The 22,731-nt window shown below is 35.9% G+C and overlaps 1 protein-coding gene across 1 annotated transcript in view; it reads left to right on the forward strand.

The window, feature by feature from the left end:
- The window catches only part of UNC13C (unc-13 homolog C), a 201,073-nt gene that overhangs the window by 5,288 nt on the left and 173,054 nt on the right, over positions 1 to 22,731 (forward strand). Inside the window, exons 2-3 of the mRNA XM_068958236.1 lie at positions 21,493 to 21,515; positions 22,099 to 22,163. Coding sequence (XP_068814337.1) covers positions 21,493 to 21,515; positions 22,099 to 22,163 — 88 coding nt within the window. The remainder of the gene's footprint in view (positions 1 to 21,492; positions 21,516 to 22,098; positions 22,164 to 22,731) is intronic.

Raw genomic sequence — 22,731 nt, forward strand, 5'->3', positions numbered from 1 at the left:
TGTTCAGCTTCCATATATCATTTGAATTGCATAGCAATTTTTATTTCATTTACAGTTAAGTATAAGAAACCACATATTGCAGATTAATCCTTATGTTCTGTAAAATGTAACAACTGTACAGGTTGTAGCCTGTCAGTTCTTAGGCCTTCCCTCCCCTCTCCCCCCATTTTCACATAAGACTTCATGCTTTTCCAGAGAATACTTACTTAAATGAAGCAAATAATAGTTTGGGACATTACACTTTGCTTTAAACATTTGCAGGAGCAGTAGTACCTTTAAAGAAAAGTGACTAATTGCTAATTTAGAGTTTGTATTACTTCTGTGAATGGTTTTCTGACCCTTACCTCTGTAACTGATTTCTAGTCAACAGTCAACTGTTTTTTTTATTTGTTAATGGAAAAGTGCTGGTTGCAGATCAAGTTTCCGGAATTAATCTTCATTATATAACCGAAGCATAACTCATTGATTAATGAATTGTTTCATTCGTTCATGTAGGCAGGGATTGGTAGCCAGCATTCTGGCCAACGAGAGATGTAGCTGAGTAGTACAACAGAGTTATTTCTCCAGCCTAGGACAAAAGAAAGGCTTAGATGAATGTTCTTATTTTCATTCTAGTAACAGATGAGGTAATGTCATTGAAACTTTGGTACGTAAATAATTTATCAGTGCATAACAGTCCCATTGGATAGTCCTGTTCTCTCTCTAGCTGGGGAGAGGAAAAATATACTATGGACTGATTGCTTATGTATTATTTATTACAATGTGTTTCTGGAGATGTTCTGGAGTGAAAGTAATAGGATATGTGGATGTGAGGGGATGGAAGTAGTACATAAGTAATCCTCAGACTTAAAGTTCTGTAAGGACACAGAGGCATTGTGATGACACTATACAACTGCTAGGCATGTGTGTTAATGGGAAGGATCGATGACTTTTTAGAAAAATACCAGAGAACTGCTATCTAGTGTTTTATTTCTTTATATACCATAATCAAGAATAGCTTAATAGCTTCTTGCCTTTTGTTTTTTTGTTCCAGTTCTCAACCTGTTACTTTTTTTCTTTCTAGCTTTTTTCCTCTGTAGTGGCTGCTTTTATTCTCTTCCCATCTTACTCTCCTTATCTTTTACAGCTGCCTTAGAATAAATATCATTCTCCTGATAAAGCCATCACTCTGGGTAAACTCCCAGAGTTGCATGAGCTCTTGAGTCACTTTAAATGGTAACAGACTTCCCTGTATGAATGGTAGTTTACAAGCAGTAACTTCTTGATCTAGCTGATGGAGATCTTGCTGATCATTTGGTGACCAACCAGATTTTAAAAACCCTCAACAGCAATAAACAAACAAAAGTCTTGGGTCTGGAGTTTGTAGCATGGAGTAAGCTGTACATTGTTTATGGAGTCAAGATGGGTGAACTTGTCTTACGCTGTACCGATGTGCAGTGTACATATGTATACATATGCACTGTACATACACAATGATAAGTCAAATTACAGGGTCCAGGGATGGAAGTTGCTATACTCCATCGTTTTATAGGAAGGGATTTATCCTTACCTTTAGTGGTGTCTGGGGAGCAGAACGTGGAAAGATTGGTATCCCATAGAGCCCTATTTTAAATAAGCATGTGAAGGAGAAAACGTGATGCTAACGTTTAAAATTGGTGACTACACCAGTAATGCATTGCTGTGCTTCTGTTGCAGTCTGGTCATTTGGTTTCAGCTTAAGAAAACCTGTCATCAGAATAAATGTATTACCTTTGTATATTCCAAACTCAGTCTACTCAAACTAGTTTATGCTATTTTCAAGACAAGTATATATTTTTCTTTGTAATAGGGAAATAATAAGTCTATTAAAAGGTGAATTGCTTTTTAAGATTGATGAGGTTTCCTACATTCAAACCGTAACAGCAGTGTTAGGAAGTGAGCTGTAAGTAAGGAGCACTTTTTTTTACAGAGGGAAATGAAAGGCAGGCAGGCATTTATCCCATCTTATTTTTAGTTGATTGAGGTAGCTGCCTGTATTGGCTGACTAAAACACTGGTAATCATGTGGGTTTTTTCCTTATGAATATAGTTGTTTCTCAGGCTGCTGATGCAGATTGGAAAAGGAAAGAATACCTAGTCAGAAGGCAGTGTTTTGGTTTGGTGTATGAAACACTACAACAACTGATGAAAATAGATATCTATTTGCATGTATTAGACTAAACTGAGATATGAAAGCTGTTAATTCCTTGATTGACCGGCAATAGCAGCTAGGGCCAGTGGGTCCTGTTCATAATCCAGTACAAAAAAGCAATAAAGGTGTTTTCCCCTTGTGAATGAGTCTGCTGTTGCCAAAAGAAAAGAAATATTTCGTTTGTAGTCTTGTGAGAATTCTTCAAAATCCATAGAGCCCTCTACTTCTATTACCATCTTCTAGTTTCTTGAAGTATTTTGTTGCTAAAAACCTAAATACAAACTTAATTTTATACTCATACTGTTTTTTGAGTAATAGTGTTACGCCATTATTGAATGCTTAGGTATGATTAAATCCAGGAAAGCTGTCTTGAACTAATATGGTTTTAAGACAAAGTATTTTTGACATACCTTGGATGGCTTTAGGTGTACTTTACTGTAAATAGACTCACCAGAAGCCCCATTGGAACACTTCAAGCAAAGTTGCAGCTATGCTTTAAGTTAGCTTTGAGTTTAGTATCACCTTGGACAAAATAAAGAAAAGTTCTCTTTGAGATGCTTTTTCTTCACTGAGCCTAATGGCATTTTTGATCTCTCTAATCTCAGACAGAGTCTAACTGCAAAAAATGGTCATAGTGAATTGAGTAAACTGCAGGTAGTCTTTGTGACAGGATAGTAAGCAAATAAAAATAAGTTGAGAATCAATATTAGCACAATAACCCCTTACTGAATTTCCTGACATTACAATCAGGAAAATGTATGTGTCGCAATTACACTTGTGTGACTTAATCTGAGAATCTAAAGAAATTCTGTTGATATCAGACAGCCTTTTGCTGGAATGTCTGCATCTGTCCTTGTATTGACAAAAAAATCACATCCTTAATCAGTAAGGTTTAGCGTAAATCATCCATCCTTGTTTTTTTTTTTTTTTGTTTAAAAAAACCTTCTGTTTAGAGGAAAAACTTCCTTTCTTAGGAAAACTTTAGTAAGCTGTTAACTTTTAATTGTTAATATTTTCAATTTTCATAATAAAGTCTCTGCTAGTCTAATCCTTACAGGAATAGAAAATTATCTAACACTAATTTTATCCAATTTTAGAATTAATGTTGATTGAGTATTGATGAAATTTACCTGCTCTTTTTGTGTGTAAACAGAATTAAAATAAATTTACTAGACCTTAGATAAAACCTGGGCAGGATTGTCAGTTCTAAGGACTTATTTATAAACTGCATTGGTTCTGTTGTGCAAATGAGCACAAATTAATATTTTGCCACTAAGATAAAAAATAGTTTATATTTTTAAGACTTAATCTTTTTCTTTAGGTAACTGTATTTTGGAAGCAAAAAACACAACATCATTCTGTAAAGCAATTTCAGGATAAAAGGAATCTTGTTAAGCCAACCAGCTGAATAAAAGACCCAAACATTAATTTTGAAAAATGTAGTGACTTGGAAAACATGAGTTCATAAACATGCTCAAATCTTTCTCTGGTCTATTGGGAAAGCACAATATTACGATCAAGTGCTAGGCTACAGAGATTGTGTTTTGCCACCCAAGCATGTTTCTGACTACTTTCATGGGACAGATGCCAGACTCTCTTTAGGCACATTTTCCAGGTGATCAGTGGAGCATCTATACAATTATGTTTCCCTGGATGCTAAAGTAGAAGAATGTATCTGTGAGGTCTCCAGTTCCTACTGATGTAAAAGTATTGTTGAAATCAGCGTAACCTTGTCAAGGGTTGATGAGGGTTTGCCTCCCTCATCTGTAGAGAACATTAAGATAACTTGTATGATCAGAAGTTTTGGTAAGGATAAAACTGTTGATGCATAAAAAATGTAGTAATAAGCATTGATGCATACATTCAGACGCTTGCACTTTTATATTGTCTAATACATAGCATTTTTGTGAGAGTTTTTTTATCTGCACTTGCTCATGTTTAACTCTAATTTTATTAATTTTCAGATAAAAACCTGTATAAAGAGGGTTTTTAAGGTAGTCCATGTCTTCTAATTGTGCTGCTGATAGAACTATTTACAAATGTTGCTGATACTCTAATAAGGTATATGGTGTATAATAAAATACAAGTTAACTAGAAAAAAATGATGAAAACACTGCTGAATACAGAAAAGACCGTAATCTGTTTGCTCTAGCAAGTAGCTGCTGACTGATCTGCTAGTAGTTTCTCTGGAGTTGGCCTATAAAACAGGTTAAATTTCTTTATGTGGCATTGGGATCTCAGAGATGAGGTGGCAGAACTCCTTTTGACTCTGACGCTTTTCTTTCCTTTGAGAACTGAGCTTTCCTAATCGCAGAGGCCACGCAGCAGCATGTGATTTTGTTGGTGGTATCACAGGTCCACAAGCTGCGTATAGCTCCAGGTACCACTCATGTAATTGCTGCTTTGCCAAAGGAAATCTTGTCCATCAGCTGCACATCAACCAAGAGTGAGGAAGGAGAGACAGAGACATGACCGTGCTGTTGTGCCCTTGCTGCTCCACTCCCTTTTCCTAGAGAAAACATGATCGTAACTTACTGTTATCAAATTTCGGCAGACTACAGGTCGTAACACTGTTTCCTATTTTACAGTTAGCCATCTCTGCCTTTTTCTCAAGATGTTTTTCCTTTGTCTTCTGCAGCTTTAGAGTATATAGCATTTTATTAGAATACAGAGAAAAGGGAGATTTCAGAGTGAAAGGATTATTTGTAAAGTGATCCAATAGTAACAACTTTTCCCACCTCATCAGACCAGCCCTGTAATCAGTGGAAAAATAATCCTTCTTTTAGATCTTGAACTTACTAGCAAAAGCAAAATAAATCAGGAGAGGAATATACAGAAAATAGATGAGTGAATCTAAAGCAGTCTTTATCTTTAACCTTAAACCCACTGGTCTCCCTGTCCTATTTAGCACAAGTAGGATAGAACTGATGCTTCTCCACAACCATAAGGCAGAGAAGATACTGTAAAAATAAAGTAGTGAAGTGTGGTTTGGGAATTTTGGGAGCTGGAGGCAGGGGAGGGTGGTTGTTTTTTTAGTTCATTTGTTTTGTTTTCCTTTCTTCTGCCAAGAAAATATGTTGTTTGGTAACCCATCTTCTTTGAAGCCCTTCTTTGCTGGATGAAAAACTGCCTGTATATAATTGATTCTCAAAATGAAGAGTATTTTTAATATAGTGATCATGGAAATCAGGGGGATTATTGTATGTCCTGTTAGGTAGAAAAAGCCCAACAGAACTGTAGGTCATGCATGCATTCTACTGTACCAGCCTATGGTCCTAATTAGTATCAGTCCATATCTTCAGTGGTTATGCTTAATTATTCCAACTTGTTATTACTTTCAAGCACAACTCTAACAAACAGCATGTAATTTGATTTGGGTTTGTGTCTATGGTACAAAAGCTAACAGTAAAAAATTGGTATCATTTTCTTACTAAAAACTGAAAGTTTTGACAGTCTTTGGTTTTACATTGGCGGAGAGATTCTCAAAAGCACAGTGCAGGTAGAAACATATGTATTGAGAATAATAAGAAATCTCCAGCTTTTTTGTGAGTTGAGTATATTAATAGTTTTATGTGCCAGACAAATGCCACATAATGGCTGAGGCAGGAACTTCTACAGCTGCCTGTCTCACTCTTTATAAATGATTGGAGAAGCGATTCTTAAATATTCAAGGCTATTGTCTGTAGTTGCCTTTGCTTCGTATAGGTAACTTCCTCTTTCAGCTCTCATCAGAGGTTTGCTACTGTTGTATTTGAAGAGATGGCTGTATTCAGTGGAAATCTTTCACTGTACCTGATCATGTTAGCTACATCAAATGCTTATGTCTTATTGTGGGAAATTTTTTTTTGCTTGCTTGTAACTATGTATTTTTATTTATTTATTTTGCAGCTTTCTAAGATTTATCAAAAAAAAAAAAACCTTCTAATGCTAACTACAGTATTTGCAATCATTAGTTCAATTGTTAGTATTGATTGTTAGTATCACTTGCATTTGTTTTCAGTTGTCTCAAATTTTTCTGGAATATATTTTATCTGTGAGTTATCTTTCTTTTATTTTATGAAGCTTTCCTAGTCAGCTTAAATCCTGTAATGCTGTAGGAAAAGGACTACTGGCTGACTTTTCAGACTTGAATATTTTGGCCTTAATTTGTTCCTATAATGTTTCTTCTCAGTGTCAGTGCCTGCCTTTTTTTGGAGGTGGGATACCGGGCTAGCCAGATTTTTGATTTGACTATTTTTCTGTTATATAATTTATCCTCAGAGCCTGACAGAGGTCAGAGGCAAAAACTGAACTATTTGAGACTTTCAGGAAAAAAAAAAAATAATAATTGGTACTCTGTGATCTACTTTTTTTTTTGCCTCATTTCCTTGAGCCTAATTTATTCTAGTTCGTGTTTTCAAAACAACTTTCATTTTGCGTTCTACAGTGTTCCATACTTCATCTTTCAGTAGCTTGGAAATTGATTCTGTCTCTTCAGCATTCATAATGAACTGATTTGTCTCCTTTTCTCGTCACCCCAAATTTCTGTAGTTGTTTTCATTACATTTCTTCTGTTGTATTTAGTGAAGTATTGAGTCACATTTATAATGAATTGTAGCCTGCTGTTTGCTTCCAATGAGACTGTTTCTTTCCCTCTTTTTTTCCCCTTAGTCTATTTTATTATAATATTTAATTACGAAAAATTATTTTTCAGGAAAAGACAATTCTAGAGAAGATCTTTTCAAAAAATGCGTTTTATTTTGTATACAGGCTTTTTGCCGTAAACACTCAAGTTTTTATTTTCTAAAATTCCAAATACTTTTGAAAGTTAAACTTCCTACATTTTTTTTCTAACAAAAAAGTGACAAATTTTCATAATGGAGTAAATTCCCTACTTCAACAGATTTCACATTTTTCAAGCAATTCTAAAAACAGCTATAATAGCATAGCTGTTTTGTTTTATCCTGTGATCTCTTTCCTGTTTATTATGTCGTCAATTCTGCTTGCTCTAATGATAGACAGGTCTTCAGCTTTTTTTAACTGGGTTTTTGTGCTTGTTTGTTTTAACTTTTATGTAGTGCAGTGACTCAACTTTTTAAGCTTTCATTTGTAGCATTAAATTATAGATGACATGATAACAGCAAAGATATAAGTAAATGAATGCTATTACTTTAGCTCTGAACAAAAGTTATTTCTAAAAACTGCTGTAAGTACTTTCAGTTTTGCGTGGATGTGCATGCTCATTAGTATGGTCTCACACATCGGTGACAGAATCATTGTTAATAGAACTGACCTCATTTGTCAACCAGTAACTTCCGTGTAGGACAGCAGAACTGCAAGGTTATACTAGGAGCCACTGTTTCCTTTAGGACCTGTTATCTTAATGAGCACAGTTTGTTTTCATGTTCTAAGCAAAAAGAAATATAAACATACTTTTTTTTCTGAATGAATGGAAGGTAGAATTATTGAGAGAACAAATAAGCCACTTCTCTCAAATCTCTGAAGTACAAAATCTCAATTCAAATTGTAACAGTTTAGAAACATGTATACAATTCCACTTTCTACTACCTAATCCTGATAGCATCGGCTTTCTCACTATCTGATGTTTAATATCCGTTATATTAAGCATTTTCACTGAGCACTGCTAGACACTTGAAAAGGTTTCAAAGATTAATGTAAAAACATTCACTGTAAGAATCCTGCTGTTCTATTACAACTGGTGTTAAATTGTTACTGTCTTGAGGAAAAACAAAAAAAGTTATACGCCACAAAGAGAAGAATGTTACATTTTTATAGAGATCTCACTAATGCTTGGTAAAAGGGAAATTTTAATGGCAATCACTAATGGAATACAGGACTTAAAGGTCAGAAAAATAAGCTATTTAACTTCTGTATCTTCTAAGCATATGCTGTTGATGCCTTAAATTGAATCCAATCAAACATATATGGCATATAAGAAGTGTGGATTATACAGTACTTGGCTTTCATTAATAATATAAATTAATCGTCTGAATATACAGAAGTAATACTGATGTTTCATTTTGGCAGTCAATTCATAGTGATGTACAAGTGTTTCAGATGTAGTTAAATTTTAATAATATTTGAGTATCTTGCTGATCACAGTGAGAGCCAGACATGAACTGCAATTCATTATACTTTTTAGATAAAAGCATTCTATTTTTTCAGTGGTAAATTCGTGGCAAATAAATTGATACCAAATAGTTCAATATTATAATAACACTTCATTCTTTTAGAGAGAGATATTGGCTGCTAGATACTGCTTTCACTTGAAGTATTTTAAAACTGAAGTTAGCCCTACCTATATCAGAAGAGGTACTCAGGATTTATGCAAAGCAGTTCATGGGCTTGTAGAAGTTGAGCGGTTTGCTTAAAAGTGTGAACAAAGCCTGTAGCAAAGCTGAATGTTGAAGTAGGCATGAGAAGATTCCGTACCTCTGTGTACAAGATTGCATTATTAAAAGGAAAAAGAAGGATGACAAAATGCCACAAGTTTTTAATTACTCATTTTAATTACTCATGTTGAAGACATCTGAATAAAAGGGCATATTACGAAGCTAATTAGGAATAAAGCTGATCTTTAGTACCAGACTGAATGTGATATACTGCTATTTTGAGATTCATCTTGTTTCCATATAATTACATACTCAAAAAAAGGTCAAAAGGTTCGAAAGGTACCGTGAGAAGTATGCCCAACTTGCATGTGCTGTTCTGATGTACAGTGAGATAAAAGTCAACTGTCGGTATTTGCGGAGCGCATTTAGAAGTGCGTAAGTCCCCTCTTTCAGTATCCTTAGTACCATGTTACACTTTGTACATTTGTTAAACAGCTCTCACCGACTTTGTTCAGGAGATGCTGCTCTTCAGCTTTCTTTCTGCCAGACTTACTGAAAGGTCTCAAGTCAGTCTAGAGACTTCTGAAGATCTGCTGACTCAAACATCCCATTTTGTTTTCTACACTGAATGTGACTGAGCTGTCTGACCGAGGTTAAACTGGGCAGTCGCTCTTGAATTGCAAAGAGGACACATGTTGCTGCAGTTTCCTCTAGTTGCTTCACTGTGAGATGCCTAGATTACTGACTTGAGCCCAGACTTTTGTAGAGGCACAGGCCTATTAAAATAATTTCTCCATACCCTTAATGGGGCCACTCAGTTACATTAAAGTCTGCCTGAAATGATTTGCTCAATGTCAATTAAGAATTGCCTGGCAAAGAAAGATAAAGTCCGAGGTAGTCATCAGCTGCCTGAATTGTTAGGCTGTCCTTTCTCTTCCTGTTGTCTGCTGCCTTATTCAGCTCAAATAGAAATCTTGCCGAGAGGGATTTTAACAACTTGCAGAGTTTTTTCACCTGCTGGAAGAATCCCTCTAGTGCCATCACGTAAAGCAGGAGTGTTTTACTGAGTTAGTATGTGGTTTAAGGCAGGGAACACCAAATTAAGGTTGCACGGACAACCTTAACACCCAGTATCTTCTGAGTTTGTTTGTTTTTTTTATTATTATTAATCATTGCACAGATTGAGGGTTATTTTGTTTTTTTTTAACATGATACTAAGAGTGGTTCATTTTCTTTGACGCTAGCGCTAGAAAGGTTTAAGACACTCTGATTTCATAGACGCTTACTGATAGCAGACTCAAAGTGAGACTTAGTGAGACTCCAGTATATTGAGGTCTGTGACAGGTTCAGGAAGCAAGTGTTCTCTAATGAGCACCTATTCTATTTCTTCAGGCTCACCGCTTTCTGGTCTGCTCCATCTGGTCTGGTTGCTAAAATACCATAGACCTATGGACATAGGAGTCCAGCTGAACTCCTGCCACCCTTCTGTTCCTTGTCACTCTGCATCATTTCTCTTCTGCTCCTGTTCTCAGTCTCCTTTCCCTTTTTCTGCTCTCTGGTCTCTGACCAGTTCCTAAATCTCCTAATGGGTTAGACCATAATGAGTATCTAGTACTTTAATCACAAAAGTACACACTTTTTTTTTGTTCTTTTGATTGTAGTTTACTGTGAGAAAAAATACTGGGATGCAGAGTACTTGGAGTCTTAGATGCAAGCAAACAGTTGAGGCTGTGCTTGGAATGGTTATTATATCTAGGTATGACCACAACATTAAAAGAAAGATAGAAAATCAGCAACCTTCGACTTGTCTGAACACAGCGAGGTCTGATTATGTGTGCTTTCTACCCATCTGTTCAGCTGTTGTTTCATGACAGAATTCTTGTAATTCTTGTAAAGCAATAGAAGCTTAGTATTTGTTTGTAACATAGAATGTGAGTGTATTTTCATGCTCCCCACCCCCCACAAGGAGTCCAAAGCAAAGAAAGGCAAATTTCTACGTTTTATACTTAATACATACTTAGTTAAGTTAATAGTTATAAGACCCAGCCATCATGCAAGACTTTTCCGTCCTTCTGTGTTATCTCTCAGAGAACAGTGAAATTGTATATTCGGATTTAATGCTGGTCCCTCTATTAATTATGAATTAAACTGAGGCCAAAGAACCTGACTTTTCTTACCATGAATCTGACTCGATGGGAAATCTAACTATTTGTGTTATGCACTCTTACCCACAAATAAAATGGATATGCAGTGCAGTAGGTTTTGGTGGACTGGAGACTCAGTGATGCAAGCTAAAATAGAAAAATAAAATTAAAGAAAGATTCTTCAGATAGTCCTTTCTTTCTTTCTTTCTTTGCCTACACCCAGACTCCCGTAATAAAAAAGAAGTTAGTTGGGAGTAGGGCTGTTAGCTGAGGGTCTTCAAGTTTGGAGCTCTTTCCCAAAAGATTCTGCCGTAGCTCCTAATTGGTGCTTTTAGGGCACTGTGGGGGCTTCTGTCAGCTTGCTTGACCTGAATTTTATTTGTTTCTATGTTCTCTATACCTATTGTGTTAACTTTGGACTAAATTCTTCCATCCTTTTTTAGGCTGAGTTGTGATTCGTTGCATCAGTGACCTCATGATTTCAGTGGAGTTGTTTAAAGAGTAGTTAAGATTAACAGAATTTGGCCCAGTGATACTATTTCTTTTTTCAAGGGTACGGTGACTGCGAGGAGTGGCAAGAGTCGGGGAGAGATAATGGATCTGACCTTATGCCTATTTCCTTCTTCCAGTAGCCATATTTTAGGATGAATTTTTCATTTTAACTTACATGCTTTGTGCTGATTCATTTCACAGAGCCTGATTGCTTACTGTAGTTGTCTTGTGAATAGATTAAACAGATAAATGCATGCAAAAAAGACTAGAAAAGCTAAATATGCATCTTGACTCTTCCTATTTACGATATACTCAAAGGCAACTTCAGCATTACATACACCCCCTTCCCTGAGTTCCACATACAGCCCAATGAATACTGCTTTAAAGCAGTGTTTTCAACGGCAGTTAGACACACATCAAAGTGGGGAGATTATGCCTTGTCATATATTTGTGGTCTCAGAATTAATTTCCTCTGGCACTGAGTAAAAACAACAGGAAAAAGTTGTGCTGTTAGTAATTAATCTAACTCTGTTCCTCAGACAAACCTCCTGGCAAATTGAAGTGACCCTGGACAGTGTCATGAGGCTACCACATTAGGTGCCTTTGAGTATCTCCTGATAAAAATAGATGACAGAAAAGAAGTAGAATCTTAAGAGTTTTGAAAAAGAGTCTTTATCTAGGCAAACAAATGACACCTTCAGCATCCCATGCTGCGGTATTACAGGACTAGCTTCAGCCAGAATGTACAATTTTCAGAATTGTACTGTGGTTGATTGCCAGGTATGATCCTTTTGAGGAGCTTTCTTTTGCCTCTAACCACTGCAAACCACTGCCGTCCTCAACAGTCATTTCCTCTACAAGTTGGAGCAGCAGGAAGCCTGGTGGCACTCATCTGAGAAACAGTAATAAGCAACAAAGAGAGCAATAATAATTGACATTATATAGTACATTAGTTCACAGTGGTGTCACTTTCAAGTCGCGTACTCAGGACAGGCATGAATACTGCATGACTTGTTATTTTACGTGTAATGTTAATGTGGGACTGAGTTCCATCATAAAAGTTGATTTTGCTCGCTATATTCAGACCACCTTTTCTGATTAAGATGATGAAAAGGTTTGCAGTAGTCCCTGAGGTCCCTAGGTTTACCTGTAACACTTGTCTTCGTTAATCCGCTCTTTGAAGTAATCTGTGAAATACATTTAAGTCATACAAAACATCCTTTTCTTGATTAGCTTTTGGGTTTTGAGGGGAGTTGGGGTTTTTTTTGTTTGTTTATTTGTTTTAATCTAATGCAGGCTGCATACTTTTGTGATCCATGCATGGACAGGCTTGTCAATGTAAGTTTTACTTCCACTGTGCGTAAGAAAGGAAGGGAAACAAGCTGCACTTCAAGCCACGTTCCATTTCCCTTTGTTATGCACCTTCTGGTTGCTCCCAGGAGGCTTGAAGAAAGAATTGGAGAGTAAATGGAGTGGAAGACAGTGAGAGTGATTCCAAAGCTGTTTATGGTGTTCCCGGATGCATATTGATAATCAGTGCAGCAACCAACTGAAAACTGTTAAAGACTGTGGAGTGTATTACCTTTTTTCTTTGAGAAAAAGCTGCTTGTCTGAGAAAGTACAACAACTCAACTTGGAACTGGAAAACTTAGAGATTGGTAGACCTTTTGTAGATGATCCTGGACTTCTACTGAGGCAAAATCCTGCTTACCTAAGCTTTAGAAACAAGTACAGACAGATCTCTGTCAGAAGAGCCCTATGGATGGTCTTGAATCTCCTCTCCTGTAGGACTAAGCATATGTTTTAAAGGAGTCAAATTACTGCTGGCTAGGGACATTTTTGTGGTAATATAGGGGACGTCTAGGGTAACGTCTGCGAAGATGGTGGTGCTTCAAGGGACGTCTATGTCTTGCTTAAACAGACTTTTTTCTTCTCTAAAGGTGCTGGACACTGCCATCCTATATTGAATCTACAGTACTGGTAAATAAGAGCAATGCCACCTTTAAAAGACCTCTTGGTAGTCTTTCACAGCTTTTCGTATGATCAATCCCCCGATGTACCACATTTCAGAGTTTACTGTATCTTCTCCCACTTTACTGCAAAGCACTTGACTTCTAGGCAATCTTACATGAACTAGCTGACCAAGGTTTTGGGGGAATCTTGTAACGGTCATCTTTATTAGCAGTTTTAGCCTTTAAGGGAACAGTATTACCATTTAGTTCTTAATTTGGTAGTTCTTAATTTATTATACTTAGGAACTTATATAATGTTATTGATGTATAAAGAGAGGTGCATATAAATAAAAATTGTGTAAGGTCTAAGTAAGTTTTACGTATAAAAGCTTGGTATTTAGGATGGTAAGTAAATTTTAAAAGGTGATTAAACCTTTTAAGCACCAAGACAGATTAGAGAGTCAGTTATACCTAGCCAGTTATTAGTACAGCCTGCAGGTTCGCCTGATCTTCATTTTGAGTTGGAATAAGTAGTGGTCAGTGAAGTAAAGCATGTTAGGTAATGCCGGGCTGTATATATTACTCCTCAGACGTTCTGTAGTCATGCAGATGACTTACAAAGATGGCTTGCATTCATTTTGTTCCTGCAGCTTGTCAATCCGCCTTTTTTTCTGTCCTTTACTATTTCCTGTCCACTGCTGCTGCTGAACTGGTAAATATCACACGTTTCAGGGACAATACCACTTCAGCAGTTTTTGACCCTATATCAAATGTAGGGAGTGCTGGTGAAGGTATTAATACTGGTAGACCTCTGCATTGCTATTATGCAGCTGGGTCATTATCTGGCACAGGGGATTTGTTAGTGCTTCAGAACAACAGTTTCAGAATGTTGGATGTAATTTACTATTTTTAATAATGAAACCTAATTTAGTATTTTAACAAATAACGATGGTAAATTCGGGCTATTTTTCTTGTGTATTAGAAGAAATATACGTTCCCCTGTTGGTCTTTGCACTAAGATAAAATATTAAACTAGTACTATTTCAAGTATGTTCTGACTTTCACAAAACCTATGATAAATTCAAACAGGTTAAGTTCACAGCTCATGGAAAAAACATAGGTAAGAAAAGTCTCTAACCACTTAATTATATATTTTCTTTATAAATATTTGGTACCAATTTTTATCTCACGCTTTTGCATCATGCTGTTCTGTTGATATCTTTGAACTGTAGACTGTAGGGATGAAGGGTTCCTTGAGAGGTCATGGAGTTTTGCTCTCTTTCTCTTGGAGGCAGCGCCAAATATAGCTAGACTGTCCCTCTCAGATGTTTCTTTGACTTGTTGGATATCTTCACAAGGTTCCTAGATATTTAATTCCAATTCTTCCTAACATATACCTACAGTTGACTTTTTTTTTAATATTTAGCTTAAATCACCATTGTTCCAAATTAAGCTCAATATCATTAAACATGGAGAAAAACTTATTTCTCTGTTGTACCCTTTAATGCACTTGAAGTACTGTCACCATCTCTCTTCTTAGTTTTTTTTTTTTTTTTAAGACTATATAAACTCAGTCCTTTCAGTCCGTCCTCACAGATTGTTTTATGAATCTCCGATTGTTCTGGCTTTTATCCTCTTCCTTCTCTTCAATTTTATTTATTTGTAGTGCGCTGCCAAAACCTGGAAGGACAGCTCCATCTAAAGTTAGCAGGTGCCCATGAGGCTGAACCGTCTCCTTTGTCTCACATATGTACTAATACTATACCTTTTCTTGCACTAATATCACATCAGCAATTCTTTCAGTTGATGTTATGCCGTATTCCCTGTACTGCTATCTAATCACCTTTTTGCATTTTTCATTTCTTCCTCCTAAATGTAGAAATATTCTTTACTGAATTGATTTTACTGCCTTAATGCTAGTCTTGTGATATGTGAAGAGCATTTTGAGCACTAATTCTATCTGTTCGAATACTTGCAACCCATTCCAGTTTGGTATCTTCTGCAGATTGTATAAAATTCCATCATCCAACTTTCTAATGAGAATATTACCTGAAATTGACTCTTATGGCATTGTGTGAGGCCCCACATGATACTTCTTCCCAAGAAGTACCCACAAAGATTTGCAATGCATCTGTATGCTAATAAAGTATTCTTCTTTATCTGGAGTGCTTAAAATGCACTTTGCGCTTTACTCTCTACCATTGTTCTGACCAGCAGAAGACCATCAGGAAAACCCACATCTTCAAGACTGTAGTTTTTGAGACGACCACAATTTAAGAAGCACTAATACCATGTTCAATGATGAAATAGTTCTCTAGGCAGATAATTTATTCTTTTAGAGGCAAATTCAGGAAATTCAGAAGTGGGTAGAAGTATTCAGTAGTTGTTCAAAGACAACAGAAAGCAAGAGCCATTAGAAGGCAAGTGGAACTCGATCTCTAAGCACTAGAGATGGTTTTTAAAGCATATCCTCTTTTTTTTTTCAGATTTACAGACCAGTTATTAATCAGACACAAATGCAGTTTTCATCTTCACCAAGCTGACCTCCTGGTTTGGCTCTCAGTGTATCCAGTAGTCATTTTTTCTACATCACTGCTAGTAAAGTGCTAGCAGCAATTCTTCCATTTCTCCTGTCAACCAAGTTTTATTCAAGTTTGACCTTCTCTGTATCAGACAAGCGTCACTCATATCTTCTGATATGCTAGCTTTAATAATATCTTTCAAGCATTATACAGTGCATCTTCCTAGAGTGTACTTCAGCAACAGAACACCCTTTAGGCTTAGCTGCCATAATATTATTATGTTCTGTAGTGATAATTTTAGCTTCTGGCTATAGCATTTATTATTTCAGCATGGCTTCATTTGTGGGTTGTTTTTTTTTTTGGGCAGACAATCTACTTTAATTTGCTGCTTTTGTTTGGACTCACTTTTCATTTTGCATTTCCTTTTCTTAGCAATTACGTACTAATTAGGGAATTGTCCAACTTGAACTGCTCACGAATCCTGACTATGGGTACTTCTACATGCATTATTCTAAAGGACAGCTGTATTGATATCTGGTTCCATCAAGTATTGTATCTAAAGGATTTGCTTCCAGGAATGGCATAATTATCAGTCAGTCAGACATTCTTGCTACTGCCTTGCAGAATTACCACTTAAAATGGTACTTTGAAAGAATAATGAACTTTAAGCCTTTTTTCTAATTAGATATTAAAAGATTATGCACACTTAACAAAGGGGAAGATTAAGGTTGTGTACATAATATGATCTTCCAGTCTTTCCCGACACTTCAGTTCTTTGAGACTTTATTACAGTTCTTATGCTCTAGGATCGGGGGATGGGGCGCAAACCATGTTTTTCAATCATTTAAAAAAAAGTTCATCAGGATGGTTTTTTGCTGCTCAGAAAAGTGTAACAGCAAAACAATGCCACAAGGCTTGACGGATGCTTGTGACAGATGGAACAAAATCTTCTGAAACCCTTTGATATGAGCAGATGCTGACTCATAAATGCTGACTGATGAGGCTGTTGTCCCTTTGTATTTCTGATTGTGTCATAAGCTGCAAAAGCAAAATTCTGTCTTTAATTCTATACCTTTCCTAGTTTATCTTTCATGGTGGAAGTATATGCCTTTCCAGCACTGTCTGGGGATTTGTTCCAGGAATTTGAGGTATGGAAACTAGTCATCTTGTATGATGAGTTCCTGTGTTGTGTATGGTAGGTTACAGACGGTGACATTATTATTAAAAAAGGATAAATCAGAGCACATGTTCATTTGCTAACAGTTGCAATTGGTGTAATGTAATTGGTGTAATTATGCAGTTTTAAAAAAAATATTTGTTGCAATTTTTCCTTGACTTTATTTGAAATACATGAACTGATACATGGGCAGAAAATAATTTGTGGGGCCTGAAAGAATGCCAAGTAAGGCCCCCCCTTACTTGGGGATTGACTCATCTCAGTGGATATTTGTGAACCATTTCCAGTGGAAGCCAGGATTTGGTGGGTGTGTTGAACGTTTTACAGCATTTTAATATCTAGTACTTCTTATTCATGTGGTGCTAAAAGACTAATTTTAGCTAGTGAATATTTTAAATTTCTTGTTTTTCCAAAGCTTTATGTCATCTTGCAGGAGGCTGAAGGAGTGGTGGTAAAGAAGAAAGTTTAGAGGGCAGTGGTAAAGGATGGTAAAGAATCAGAACATTCTGGCTATGCAGGAGCATCTTAAAATATGGTTTGCTAAATATCCATTAAGGCTGCTGAAGTTTCCATATTTTGTCATCAGCTCTTAAATAAATAAATACAAATTCTGCATAGAAAATGAGCTTATTTGGAGAAAGGGGATATGATAGCTGATTATCGTGAAGTCCCTGCTCTAATTAATTATAGGTTACCTTTTCTTCTTCTTTGTATTAAATTGTTATAATTATATAAACTTAAATGGACAACAGAAACACTGAACGCTATAGTACCCTTAAATAAGTTAAACCATGCATTTTTCCTTTTTACTGATCACCTCATTAAGTGTAATTGAATTTGAAAGTGCCAGATTGGCAAACAAAAGTATAAAGGTATTTTCCCTTTGCCCTCTGTCTTTGACATATGTTAATATAACTGTCACTAGTAAGTAGCTTGTTGAGCAGCTGACTCCTTACCATACTATTGCATAGGTGTATACTTATGGGGTATGCTAAGCTGGAATAGCAACAATTATGGAGTTTCCCTATCATTATACCAAGCATCTAAAATAGTATATATTTTAGAGTACTTGCATTTAAGGCATAACTAGAAGGGTTTACTGATATTTGGAGATGTCATGTTTTCATAAATTATTTCCACTGGAGGACAGCTTCCAAAAAAAAAATATTTTGTATCTACTTTTCATTCTACAGCTATATTTTTGCCTTTCTTAAGATAGAATTTATGGGAATTTTTTTGTTTTGTTTTGTTTTTTGGTTAATGTTCTTTCTCTTCTCTAATGGTACAAAATGAATGCAACTGCTATAAGCAGGCAATGAGACCAGTTGGTATGTTCAATGTAGGTTGGATTGAAATGGGCATTTATGCTTTTGCTTGTGGAAAAAAGAATGCCATTTACTCACTAAAAACAGCAGACTTTAAAAGAAGAATCTTACATAGAAGTAATTAATGCCTTAGTTCTTATGGGGTTGCAGCAGGATTCAATTTTCAATTTTACATAATATATAATCTAAGGAGAAAGAAACTAACTAAAATAAAATAAGAACCATCTCACAGAGTTAACTAAATGAATGTTGCACTGTTCTTACTACATTCATAATCTTTTCTTATTTAACTAAACTTAGTTGTTTGCGAGAAAGTATGCACAGCAGAGAGGACTTACGTGAAGGCAGGCTCATTTAAATCAATCGTTATCATTCAGCAGTATAATCTGAAATGCCTAGCCGTGTATCCCTGAGATCAAAGTACATTCAGTGGTCTTTCACTTTATCACAGTTTGTTTCATGTCTACATCGAAGAGTGCTGTTGTTGATTCTGGTAGCCAAATGACTGCCAAAGTGAATTGCTTGGTGTCTCTGCCGTTTCCCAGTTTGGCTCTAACACAAACAAAATGCTTCCACGGTTGAGATTTTCACCCTTGATGAGTTCAGAAGGAGAGAGAAACACTAAGCAGTGTGCAGATTAATTTTGTCTTTGAACATGTGGTCATTCTTCTAGAAACTAGGAACGCTCTCACAGATCTTTTGGAGAAATTTGCATTCAGTTGCATGCTTTATTCAGTTTTTATTGAGAAAGGAGACCATTAGACTGGTGTATTTCTTTTCAAGTACTAACTGCAGAGAAAAATTATTGAAACTGAAAAGATAATACCTTTTTCCCCTTCCTAATTTTTAATTATCACTGTTCTTCCTAGTTTTAGGGAAGAGCAAAATTAAGTTCCAGTTAAGGAAGTCCAGTGGAATTAGATTAGCTGGATGAAACCAAGTGGGATAAAAAAGATTTTGTATGTCCATCATATGCTGCAAAATGCAAAATTCCATTCAAAGTGGAATGCAAGTCTCAGAGTTTTTGTAATTTTTTGAATTTAACTTTTTGAACATGTGCCAGCTGAACCTATCGTACAATTCATATGATTTTGTAGCTAGCTGATAACAAAAAGTCAGGCACTTGCAAACTATTTGAAAAATCTGTTCTATGTTAAGAATATAGAGATTTGTTAGGAGTCTTGTTAAGTTACTCATTAGGTATCCTGGATGGAAGGTGTAAGTTGCAGGAACAGGTTGTGGTGAGACCTGACTCCTTGCAAGTTCTCTCTTAATATTTCCCTCTGTTGCCCAATTCCTCTTACCTTTTGGACTCTGCCTTTTCTAAGAGTTTGAGAAATCCTTCAGTCTCAGTCTCCCCAGCTTAGAGTCCTGTGTGTATGTCCTGTCTTGCCCTGCCTTGCCTTTCCTCTAACTAACCCGTCCAGATGCAGCCTCAGCACACTGGGTTTAACTGTTCCTCATATTTCCATTAATCCCCATAAGAGTATCATGAGCAGAGTTTTGCTGCTGTGGCCAGCCAGACTCATGTCGTCTGGTTTCCCCCAGCTCTGCTCTTACCCTGCTTATGGGAAAGGTATACGTATCGTAGTCCAAATCTTGCTGATGACCAGTTGCTAACCTGTTTTTATGCTTGTGAGTAGCCAGTCATATCTGATGTTGTCAGCCAAATAAATTTCACGAATTAAAAAATGCAAATGTAATGAGTAAACTGATTTCTATAAATTTATTGGGTGAAATGAGGGTAATTTGATAATGAAAGCCTATAGTTTAACTTAGTCAAGAAATAATTTCTAAGGCAAAACAAAAATTGGAATATTACTAGAGGAAAAAAGAAAAAAAGTGAAGTTTTGAAGTGACAAAACACCAGGATAGTTCATGTTCCACCAGAAAAAAAAACATGTTTTAACAGATAGTAAGAAAGATGCTGTGTCAGTTTGTTTGCCCTGTTTTTATTATTTTTAATCAATCATGGAAGAGTTTACTACTACCGCTAGTTCTAGGGAGTGTTCTGTAGAACTCAAAACTGTAGAATTTATTATCTCAAAGTAAGCTTTACTTCATTCTTTTTGGCCCACTATTTCTAAGGGGATTGTTCACAATAGGTGTGAAAGAAAAGCTAAAATCTGTAATCGAGCATAAGAGAAAGACTAATTTTTTGGGCTCACAAAGGAGGAAAGACTGCTCCAGAATTGGATTTTCTGTGGATTCAAGTTTGGCCTTAGGACGTGGCTAATACCTAGTAGTTCAGCCCTGTTTTACTTTTTTGAATGATACAAAATCACATAAAATCAGGCTGCTGTAACATGTTTTGAACAGCTTATTACCGCCAGGTTCTGTTGTGCCTGTTCTTGTGCACGTGCTCAGTTCTGATCACATAAGTAGCCTCTAAAATTAGTGGCACGCTAATTCACACAATAGAGCCTTTGATTTTTCCTGGACTGTCACTGCAGTGTATTCACCTTTATATTTGACAGTATGTTTTTGTTACATGTATTTATGATATACTAGGTAAACTTTTTAAAAGTGTCATAAAGCACACTGTATGTTTAAGCTATTAATGATCATTTTGTAATGTGTGTAATGTGGGGTGTCTCCAAACATCTGAAAAATACTGAAGCTATTTAAACGATCTGTGGAAAACGTATACTACATTAGGGACAGAAAAAAAGTAAAGATCGGTAAGGTGACAATTAAAACAGTGCAGGTTCATGTGTGCACTGTACAGTATGAAGTGTCCAAACCAAACAAACATACTGATGGAATAGTATATAAAAATAATTTTAAAATTATTGGTATTTTAAAGCTGACAGGGCATTAAAATGGAGGTAAATTTTCCTGTCACCAAATATTTTTTGTCTGTTAGTAAATGTGAATACCTCCTATATTTACATTAAGCCATTTATGATGATATATGTCCTTTTACATTCACACAAGTATAATTTTTACAGAGTAGTTTTTGACTTAGGGAGGGGGTCATTTCTGTCACTATTTGGGTAGCTGTGACTTCATTTTCCTTGGACATGAGAATTACTTTTTGAACACTTCTACCACATGAAATATATCCATTTGCATTGAGGAATATCTGAAAACCTAACAATTATTTTGAGATGTGATATCTAAACTGTATAGTGTCCAACCAGTCCGACATAAGTGGCAGGGGTTGCTATCTGTGGAAAACATCTTTGTGCTTGTCAAAATCTGGTGACAATGATCTTGCTGCAATAAAACAACTAACTGTACTCAGATTCTGCTGCTCCTTTTGTTTCTGCATTAACAAATTAAAATAGTAACAGTTTTTCATAACTGTTTCATAGGAGATTTTCTTAGAAACCATTTTGTCTAACCTGTATTCCCCTTCTTCCCAATTCTTTTTCAGATAGCAGTTCTGTGGATGAAAAGGTTTAAAATCATGTATTTACTGTAGGGATCATGTAATTTGTTGATGTTTGTGACTTATTTGATCTGGTTCCTTCATTTTGGTTGTGAAATGTGCATGTTTTTCCCAGCTTTCCATTCTTTTGTTCTCCGTTGAGTGTATTGCAAATGTGTGGCGTTTATAAACAAAATAAATCCCACTGTTGTGCTTATCATAATTGCCAACACAGGGGTCCGCTGCTGTCAAACATGATTACCTGAGACTTCAGCCTCTAATTATCTACACTGCATAGTCTTTCAGACTTAAAGAGCAACAGTATTTGGGAAGCAATGTCTAATACCTTGCCATGGCTTCTACTAGTGTGGTGGGTTTTTTGTTTTGTTTTGTTTTTTGTTTGTTTTTTTGTTTGTTTTTTAACTAAAGGCTGAATGCTGCTAATAATGTATTCTAAAGCAGTAGTAACTGTAGCTTTGGCCTGGAGCTGACCCTGCTTAACATTTTTCACATTAAGTGTTCTATGTTTAATACAGTTAAATTTTGTCCAAAAATTATGAAGAGCAACTGACTAACTGTGAGTGGTTTTGTTGTTCTTCTTCTTCCTTAAAGGCTCGGATAGTAAGTGGAAGTTCCTTGGATACTTCCAACATTTATGCAATCCAGGCATTTGGTGGGTAAGTACCAACATGACTATGAATTCTTGTTTTATCTGCAGATTATACTGTAGAAATTTTTTAAGGTTTGTTAATGTTTGCAAATCTTCTAAGCAAATTGAACTGTTTTAAAAGGAAAATAATCAGTTTCATGGTCTAGAGCCTTTTTTTTTTCCTCAAGTCCTCCCAAATCAAAATAAATTCATACAACAGTTGAGTTGCACAAGTTGCACAGATTCACTGGAGGGCAAAATTGTTTATCTCTGCGTAGAAAAGAAACAACTATTCAAGCTGTAGTTTGGTTTTTATTTCTTCATTTTAGTAAACTTGTAGTAATATAGCAATACCATTCTAATATTTGAAATCTAATAGATCAAGGAAAAAAAGATTTGTTTCAGTTAACTGAAAGAGAATGAATGTGGCAGAAGACCGTACATCTTGTTTGGTTGTTTCTAGAGAGAGTTGATCTTAAATTTGCTTCTAGGGATTTTTTCTTATGAAGGAAATCTTTCCTTCCTGTTTTGAATTCCTTTCTTCCTTCCAAACTGAATAATAAAAAAAAGAGTAAAAGCCATGGGATAAATAAATC

This window comes from Struthio camelus, chromosome 12, assembly GCF_040807025.1.
Source record: "Struthio camelus isolate bStrCam1 chromosome 12, bStrCam1.hap1, whole genome shotgun sequence".
Classification (NCBI taxonomy): domain Eukaryota; kingdom Metazoa; phylum Chordata; class Aves; order Struthioniformes; family Struthionidae; genus Struthio; species Struthio camelus.